Raw genomic sequence first — 10,276 nt, forward strand, 5'->3', positions numbered from 1 at the left:
TAAAGAAAATGCTAGAAATGCAAAACTGAGAAACCCAACTTAAACCCACCCAAGTACTGTACAGAAGAAAGTTAATTTGTATCTGTATTACTTGCTGTCATTGGAAAGTTAGTTTCTTTTGTCATAGTCATTTTACTAGTTACTTTTGATTACTTTCTCTCTATATGTTCTGCTAATATAAGTAGTTGGATTGCAATAATACTAACAATAAATTAGGACCAATATTTCTACTTGTTTATTGAGCAGCTATGTAACAGTGTGTGTACATGTGTATGCAATTATTTATATGGCATCCTTGGGTTAAGACCCAAAATTCTGTGCTAGTGAAGCAAGTTTATGAATGTAAGACCCAGGAATGAATTAATTTAACTCAATTATCTCTGGAATGGCAGACTCTACAAGAACATCATTTTCTACTCACCATCCTTTTAGTTTCAGTCAAATATTCATAGATTTTTATCCAAATTTGTTTTTGATTTATCACTTTATCATTTATATTTATGGCTTTTAAAAAAGTATCAGGTAGTTTCTCTAGAAAAACAATAAAAATGTTTAATTAGTTTGAAAGTTTTGGGCTTCATCAAAGAAAGCATTCAACCAAATAATTTCCCCTCTCATTACATCACTCTATACATCTTTTTTCCCAAAGGCAACTTTTTAGTCATAAATATTCTAATCTCCCTCCTATTGGGAACTTTCCCCACTTTCTTGCCTCTCCCCCAGGTCTGTTTTTTATTTGAGGTAATGTCTTAAAGAAATGGAGATTTTATTGAAAATGCTGGCAGAATTTAATCCACAACAGAAGGGAGTGAATTAGGGCAGAATAGTACTTATTTAATATGTAAAATTTAAAATCTAAAGTGAATGATTTTTTTAGTGGCTCTTGTCAGATATTATCTGGAATTGATATACCGAAACTTTCAGAAATTACAATAAATTTAACAAGTTTATAAGGAGGGAGAGAATTAAGGAGGGAAAAGTTTAATCTATTCTTATAGAAATGTTCCACTCTGACTACTTTATTGAGCAAAGGATTTGTTCTTTTAGGTGCTGCTATAAATTTTGTACTTTTTTGGACATGCATTTGTAGAGTCATAAAGGCAGCATTTGGTTAGAAAATGACTGTGTCATGGAAGACCAGTCAGAGTTACAGGCCTCACTTGGGCTAAGCTCCCGGCATGCATCCAGATGGCAAAATTCCTGCATCTCGGTGTGAGCACCCTGGGTTGGGACTCTCATGGAAAATCTGTGCTGCTAAATGTTAAAAAGTCAACCAGAGTTATGAAGAGAGCTCCATTGAAAGACTAGTTGAATTATTTATTAGCATTCAGAGAGTACGGTGTCAGCTGGGATAGTATTTGAAATTAATATACTATTTGATTAGACTGATTGATTGTTCCTACAGCTGAAGATTTTAACATTCATTAGCCACACTAACTGGTCATTAGTACTTCCTTTATCAGCAAGCGAAGAATAAACAGAAACTCTAATAAAAATTCATCACAGTGAATGTACTCCATATCTAAGTGAGTGTGATGACTGCTGGTATACTAGATTAACTGCTGTAACATTGGCAGCAGGAAAGATTTCTGTTATAAAATTTAAAAAATATTCTTTAATTAATGTTTACTTTGTAACTGGCCTCTTTTGAAACTTAAGTAGGCTATATAGATAATCTCTTACCCATCCTGTATAATAAAGTGCTAATGGGTATTTCATACTTAATGTGTTTGTGTGGTTTCCCTTAGCTGTTAGTTTCAGGAAGGATTGAGGGTTTCTTAGGAATATTCTGCTAATGTGCTTCTGGTGAAGCCTTTTTTCCCACTACTGAGGAATAAAAGCATCGTGGTCTGTTTTTCAACCAGGCTGTTAGAATAATTCTGAATTGTAATGCAAATATGCTGACCTGCTACACTGTGTTATACCTTTTTCTACCTACTATGTCATGAATCCCTTGTGGTTGAAGAGAAAATTGAAAGAAATGATGAAAAGGATGTAATGAAGAAGGCAAAGAGAACCCTTTATGAATTGACTCAAGACCACACTAGAGCAATTTTACATATATTCAGAATTATAGCTGCCTTATACTGCCTCCCAACCTTTACAAACATTAGCTCATTTAATACTCAGAATTATCATGAAAGTTAGATAGTACTATTTCCATTTAACAGGTGATGTGAGGAGGCTGGTGCTCAGAAATGTCAAGCAACTTGGCCAAGGTCAGGAAGCTAGTAAGCATCAAAGTCAACCTCTGTATGATTCTAAAGGCATGCATATCCATCTAAGTACTCAGCTTAAGTATATGCCAAACTGCAAATTTCTGCTGGAATTTCTGTCTGTGAATAAGTCTATCAGGGTTATAGTGCTGATTTCACCTCTCTTGGCTCTAGTATAAATCCAGACAGCTGGACAGCAAGTGAGGATGGTAAAGGTATCTGAACAGAATCCAGAAGCCTATTCAGCTATTATGTTCCAAAATGTGTCATTCTCCCTAAACAGGACTAAAATGGGGGATCCAAGGAAAGAGCAAGTGTTCTGACTGTGCCTACAGAGAGCAATGTAGTTGAATCTGGGCTACTTCATTGTTAGGAGTTAGGAAAGTCTTCAGAAAGGTATTCTCGTGCTGGATGTGGGCCAGAGAAAGAGGTTCCTGCCTGTAAGAAATAGGGGAAGAATGACAATAGCAAGATAAGTTAACATGTCAGAGTGTGGTGAAGAGAAGGAACTGTGATTAAGAGACTGTCAAGGAGCACTGGAACCTGAGAGTTAGGGTCCAAGAAGAAGATGTAGGTGAGGAAATCAGTCTGGTATTACTCATCTAGAGTCTGATTGGGAGCAGGATGGAGTTCTGAAGAGGCAGAGTCCTAAAAGGGAAGGCAGAAGAAGGGATAAACAAGCTAGAGCCTCTGGACTATAAATGTCTTTATATGGTAGGTACAATTCTATTCTATTTTCCTAAGGAAATGCAACTTCAAGTGGAGAACCCAGGGATAGAGATGAGAAGAGGTTGTCAGGTATGGCTGCAGATAGTATTTTGCTATGAATTCTGGGACTAAAACCATATTAAAATGAAAGTGCCTTAAGAGATATCATGAGCTATACACTTCTTAGCCCTCATTTACCTGTCAGTTTTATCTTCACCTAATCCAAGTTTTAAATCAATAGGAAATGGCTAATTCCATACATTACTTCCTGACTATCATAAACTTCTTATATTTAATCTGTGTTTTGCCTTCAGTGATAAATTCCTATTGATAGAAAATCCTATTTCAATAATTTTGGATGTTATTCCAGAGATGAATAGAGTTAATAATTATGCTATTTTTTAAATCCATGTTTGGGACAATTTTCTTTCTTGATTCTTCCAAGAAATTTTTTTCATTGAGGCAATATTGGTTTGCAACACTAATATGATTCCGAGGTGTAGGATCACACCTCTTTAGATATATATTACCACAACACACTCACCTCCAAGGCACCCATAGCCCATTTGTTCCCCTCCCCAACTTTTCTCTACATATTCAACCTCCCTTTGGCAGCCTCAGTTCTACAGACAGGTTGTTATTGCTTCGGTTTTGTCTGGGCTTTTTTTTTTTTTTAATTCCGAATTAGTGAATCCACTCAGTATTTGTCTTTCTCTTTCTAACTTATTTCCATTATTATAATCCCTTTCAGTTTCATCCTTGTTGTCACATATGGCAAGAGTTCATCTTTTTATTGCTGCATAGTATTCCATTCTGTATATATACCACATCTTCTTAATCCACTTATTTGTCCTTGAGCACTTAAGTTATTCTAAACTGTGCTACAATGAACATAGGAGTGCATAAATCTCTTCGAATTAGTGTTTTTGAATTCTTTGAATAGATATCTAGGAGTAGAATTCCTGCATCATATGATAAATCCGTTAATATTTTGAGATGCTCCTATACTATTTCCCATAGGGGCTGGATGATTCTGCATTGCCACCAACAGTGTGCAAAATTCCCTTTTCTCTACATCCTCTCCAACACTTGTTGTTTTCTTTCTTTCTTCCTTCCTTCCTTCCTTCCTTCCTTCCTTCCTTCCTTCCTTCCTTCCTTCCTTCCTTCCTTCCTTCCTTCCTTCCTTTCTCTCTCTCTTTCTCCTTCCTTCCTTCCTTCCTTCCTTCCTTCCTTCCTTCCTTCCTTCCTTCCTTCCTTCCTTCCTTCCTTCCTTCCTTCCTTCCTTCCTTCCTTCCTTCCCTCTCTCTCTCTCTCTCTCTGTTTGTTTGTTCGTTTCTTTCTTTCTTTTGGTGTGGGGGCCGTTCTCACAACTATCTCATTGTGGTTTTGATTTCAATTTTCCTGATGATTCACGATGATGAGCACTTTTTTTTTCTGTACCTCTTTCCATCTTAATGTCTTCTTTGGAGATGTTTCTATTTAAGTCTTCTGCCCATTTTTTCCCTATTGGATTATTTGTCTTCTTGTTGTTGAATTGCATGAGTTCTTTGTAGACCTTGATTATTAACCCCTCATCAGATGTATTATATGTAAATACCTTCTCCCACTCAATAAGGTATCTTTTTTATTTTTTAAGATTTATTTATTTATGCCTACAAGAACTGGGGTTCAGGCCAGAGGTGTGGAGGCTGAGAGGATGCACCAGAGACAGACTGGGGAGCAGAACAGGCAGACTGACTGAAACACACTGCTGAGAGGAGCAGCAGACGAGACAGGAGAGGTCTGCTGCACCATGTGGGTAGCTCCCTGGCCAGAGCTGCAGAGACTGCAGATGGCTTCACAGTGCTGTGCTTCACCCCCTGCACCACCAGGGAGGTGCAGGGTGTCTTTTTGTTTTAATTATCATTTCATTTGCTGTGTCGAATATTTTCAATTTGAGGTAGGCTCATTTGTTATTATTTCTTTTGTTTCCCTTGCTATTAGAATCTAGTTCCCACAGACATCCCTGATGATAATGTTGTGGAATATTTTGCCGTGTGTTTGTCTATGCATTTTATGACTTCGGGTCTTACACCCAAGTCTTTGATCCATTTTTGAGTTAATTTTTGTATATGGTGTGAGGTAGTGGTCTAGTTTCATTATTTTACATGTGGCTGTCCGGTTTCCCCAACCCCACATGTTGAAGAGATTTTCCTTTCTCCAATGTACATAGTATTTGCTCCTTTATCATAGGTTAACTGTCCATATAAGTATGGGTTTATTTCTGGACTCTCAATTCTACTCCTTTAGTCTGTGTATCTATTTTTGTTGCAGTATCATAGTATTTTGATTACTGTTCCTACGAAATATAATTTGAAGTCTGGGAGTGTGATACCACCATCTTTCTCTTTTTGTCAGGATTACTTTGGCTATCTAAGGTCTTTGTGGTTCAATGAATTTTAGTAATCTTTGTTCTATTTCTTTGAAGAATGCCAATGGAGCCTTGATAGGTATTGCATTGAATCTGTTTGTTGCTTTAGGTAAGATGGCCATTTTAATAATGTTAATTCTTCTAACACATGAGTTGAATATATCTTTCCATTTCTTTATGTCTTATTTCTTTTGACAATATTTCACAATGTTCATTGCACAGATCCTTCCCCTTCACCTTATTGGTTAAGATCCCTCCCGGGAATTTAATTCTTTTTTTAAAAAAAGATTTATTTATTTATTTATACAAGCACTGGGTACAGTCAGAAACGTGGGAGGGTGAGAGAATTCACCAGAACCATAGCGGGGAGCAGAGCAAGCAGAAGGACTGAAGTACACTGCTGAGGGGAGCAGCGGGCAGCAGGAGAGGTCTGCGCACCATTTGGGACCCTCACCGAACCGGCGCTGCAGAGGCTGTGGGTAGCTTCTCAAGCCAGCGCTCAACTGCTGCGCCACCGGGAGGCCCAGAATTTAATTCTTTTTAACATAATTATAAATGGGAGTTTTTTTCTTGATTTCTTTCTCTTCTAGTTCATTGCTTTGCATATAAGAATGCAAAAGATTTTGTAACCTGCCATTTTACTGTACTGATTTATTGTTTCTAATACTTTTTTAGTGTGTTTAGGGTTTTCTAGGTATATTATCATGTCGTCTATAAATAATGATAGTTTTACTTCTTTCCCAATTTGGATTCTTTTTATATCTTTCTCTTTACCTAATTGTTCTAACTATGACTTCCAATACTGTGTTGAATGGTAGTGATGAAAGTGGACATACTGGTTGTATGTGATCTTAAAGGAAAGCCTCTTTTTTTTCCCATTGAATATGATGTTAACTGTGGGTTTGTCTCATATGGCCTTTTAAAAAGATTTTTGTCATAAATGAATGTTAAATCTTATCAAATATTTTCTCAATATCTATTGATATTTATTATATGATTTTTATCTTTTATTGATATGATGCATTATATTGATCAATTTTTAGATGTCGAACCATCCTGTGTCCCAGGAATATACCCCATTTGGTCATGATTTATGATCCTTTTAATACATTGTTGAATTTGGTGCTAATGTTTTTTTGAGGGGTTTTGCATCTATGTTCATCAGGAATATTTCCAAGGGACCTTAAAAGATAAAATTTTCTCCTTTATTTCCTTCTCCTGCATAGGAAAGTTTGAATGTGATTGATCCTGGCTTGATGGACCTAAATGGGACAAGTGAGGATGCTCTGGAATGGGATGAAACTGACATAAGTAATAAGTTAATTAGTTTGAATGAAGAATCAAATGATGTTGACCAAGAACCCCAACCTGTCATGCCTTCTTTGAAGCTTGAAGAGACAGGTAGTGAGGATCCCGGTTATGCTGAGGATGCAGGTGACCATGTAGGATCTCAGTATGCTTCAAGTATTACTGCCCCCTCCAGTCCACATATTTATCAAGTGTATAGCCTCCACAATGTTGAACTGTATGAAGAAAACCACCTGCCATTTCTGAAAAACAACCCAAAGTTCACCAGTGTGACACAGCCTAGTGTTTTAACTAAGAGTCTCAGTAAAGACTCTTCCTTTTCATCTACCAAATCTTTGCCAGACCTTCTAGGGGGTTCCAGTTTGGTAAAGACATGCCCATGCCATGGAGGAGACATGAGCCAGAATTCTGGCAGTGAGAGTGGAATTGTCAGTGAAGGAGACACTGAAACTACTACCAACTCTGAAATGTGCTTGCTTAATGCAGTGGATGGGTCCCCAAGTAATCCTGAAACTGAACATCTGGACCCACAAATAGGAGATGCTGTTAACGTATTAAAGCAAAAGTTTAAAGATGAAGAGGAGCACATAAAGCTTCCAAATAGCTCTCAGATATCCATTTCATCAATGGGTTGTATAAATGGAAAAGTTGGAGATTTAAACAGTGTTACCAAACATACCCCTGATTGTTTAGGGGAACTACAAGGGAAACATGATGTGTTTACATTTTATGATTACTCCTACCTCCAAGGCTCAAAACTCAAATTACCAATGATAATGAAGCAATCACAAAGTGAAAAAGTACATGTGGAGGGTCCCCTACTTCATGGTTTTTATTTTGATAAAAAATCCTGCAAATCTAAACATCAGGCTACAGAGTTACAACCTGATGTACCTCCCCATGAAAGGATTTTGGCAAGTACATCCCATGAAGTGGATCGCAATTCATATAAAAGTGGTGATGTAGAGAAGACATTCGCTGGCATGCAGAACACCAAACAGCTCTCCCTTTTATCTCATAGTTCATCTGTTGAATCCCTTTCTCCAGGGAGTGATTTATATGGATTGGGCATCTTTAAACATGGCAGTGACAACCTCCAACGAAGCACTTCTTTAGAAAGTTGGTTGACATCCTATAAAAGTAATGAAGATCTTTTTAGCTGTCATAGCTCTGGGGATATAAGTGTGAGCAGTGGCTCAGTTGGTGAACTAAGTAAAAGGACATTAGATCTCCTGAATCGTTTAGAGAATATTCAGAGCCCCTCAGAACAAAAGATGAAGCGAAGTGTTTCTGATATCACTCTCCAGAGCAGTTCCCAAAAGATGTCCTTCACTGGTCAGCTGTCATTAGACATGGCGTCTTCTATCAATGAAGACTCACCTGCCTCTCTTACAGAATTTAGCAGCAGTGATGAGCTTTCTCTTTGCTCAGAGGATATTGTGTTACACAAGAACAAGATGCCAGAATCGAATGCATCATTCCGGAAGCGCCTGACTCGTTCAGTGGCTGATGAAAGTGATGTCAATGTCAGCATGATTGTTAATGTCTCCTGCACCTCTGCTTGCACTGATGATGAAGATGACAGTGACCTCCTTTCCAGCTCTACCCTCACCTTGACAGAAGAAGAGCTTTGCATCAAAGATGAGGATGATGACTCTAGTATTGCAACAGATGATGAAATTTATGAAGAATGCAACTTGATGTCAGGGCTGGACTATATAAAGAATGAACTGCAGACCTGGATTAGACCAAAGCTTTCCTTGACAAGAGATAAGAAAAGGTGTAATCTCAGTGATGAAATAAAAGGCAATAAGGATGTAAGTAGTAGTGAGATGACCAATCCCTCTGATACACTGAACATTGAGGCCCTTCTAAATGGCTCCCTAAAACATCTCTCTGAAAATAATGGAAATGCTAAGAATATATCCCATACTGGTGAGTTAGGGATAAAGGGGGAAAATAAGAAAAATATTTTCAAAGTTAATAAAGACCCATATGTGGCTGACATGGAAAATGGCAATATTGAAAGTACTCCAGAAAGGCAGGAGGACAAACTGAATGGAATTTCAAAGGAGACGGAAAATGTTGGTTCAACTGGGAGAGAGATTTCAGAGAACGAGCATTGTAACTGTAAAGCATATATGAATAGTTCAGATCTTCCCCAAATTGTTCCCGATCTTCCAAAGGAATGTCAAAGCCACAACCATTTTGAAAATCAAAGTGCTGCTTCTACTGTCACTGAGAAGTCTTGCCCAGAACTGCCTTCTAAAACCAGAGCTATCGATAAACAGGACTCTGATATACTAAAATCTTCATCTGATGATGTGCCAAGTGTGGCTGGAAAATCTGCTGTTTGCTGCCTTACAGTTGAACAAAGTGAAACAGAGGAAACTGCTTCTATCAGCGACAACATTTCCTGTTGTGCCTGTGGGCCAGATGTTTTCCATCAAAAAGATGCTGAAGATTGTTCAGTGCATAACTTTGTTAAAGAAATAATTGACATGGCTTCAACAGCTCTGAAAAATAAATCTCAACCTGAAAATGAGGTGGCACCTCCTACTTCATTAACTCAAATCAAGGAAAAAGTACTGGAACATTCTCATCGGCCCATTCAGCTGCGAAAAGGGGACTTTTATTCCTATTTATCTCTTTCATCACATGACAGTGATTGTGGGGAGGTCACCAGTTACATAGAAGAGAAGAGCAACACCCCATTGCCACCGGACATCACTGATTCTAGCTTAGAAGACAAGGAAGACATTGAATGCTTCTTTGAAGCCTGTGTTGATGATAACCCGGATAGAGATGAGTCCTTTTTCTCCAGCACTCCTCCAACTGAATCTGCTTTTCCTGGTGAAGCTGCAAAGCCATTGAAAGTACCATCAGGTTCTTCTGAGTCAAGTGATATGTCTCTTTTTGCTGATGATACAGAAATGGTGGCTTTCTCAAGTTCCCACCCTCATAAAAGTTCTGATGTTAGAAAGGAAATGAATGGTTTATCCCAAGCTTCTGTTGTCTCCAGAGAAAGCTTGGAGTTAACAACTACTTCAAAGCTGAACAGTGAAAAAGTGAATTCAGAAAACCCAGCTGAATCTGGAATGCCAGAAGTCTATAATAGTACTTCAGCCAAACCTAGCGTTCCAGGCCTCTCCTTGCAAGCAGAGCAGCCAGAAGACAAGGTTGCATCACATCCCAACCCAAAAACTTTAACCTGTGAAGAAAATCTTCTAAATCTTCATGAAGAACAACATAGAAATATGCATAGGTAGAATGTAACCCTCTCCAAGCATGAAAAATCATCTCATTGAAAGGTATGTATAGTCCTTGTGCTAGTCATCTATATTTAAATACACTGTTTAAAATTATAAGTTTGAATTAACAAAGCAGCCATGATAGGAGATAAGAATAGTCAAAATGACTAGTCATGGCGGATATTTATCAGAATAAGACATTTAGTAGAGGAAATACTCTCAACAATACAAGTAACTGTGAAGCAAAAGGAGGAAAAACAATCATACATGATATTTTTGGTGACATTGTCTTTACAATATCATTCTGGCAAGAAGAATACAAAATTTGAAGAAGTAGCTGAAATAATTTAGGGCCTCAAGTTCTTCCACTGAGGGAGGAATAA

General features: G+C 37.8%; 1 protein-coding gene across 1 annotated transcript in view; it reads left to right on the forward strand.

The window, feature by feature from the left end:
- The window catches only part of AKAP6 (A-kinase anchoring protein 6), a gene marked incomplete at its 3' end in the record, with an annotated part of 338,178 nt that extends 328,267 nt beyond the window's left edge, over positions 1–9,911 (forward strand). Inside the window, exon 12 of the mRNA XM_084241293.1 lies at positions 6,561–9,911. Within this exon, the coding sequence (XP_084097419.1) occupies positions 6,561–9,911 (3,351 nt within the window). The remainder of the gene's footprint in view (positions 1–6,560) is intronic.
- Between the last annotated feature and the right edge of the window lie 365 nt (positions 9,912–10,276).

This window comes from Talpa europaea, assembly GCF_964194135.1.
Source record: "Talpa europaea genome assembly, chromosome: 8".
In the NCBI taxonomy this organism is placed as follows: Eukaryota; Metazoa; Chordata; class Mammalia; order Eulipotyphla; family Talpidae; genus Talpa; species Talpa europaea.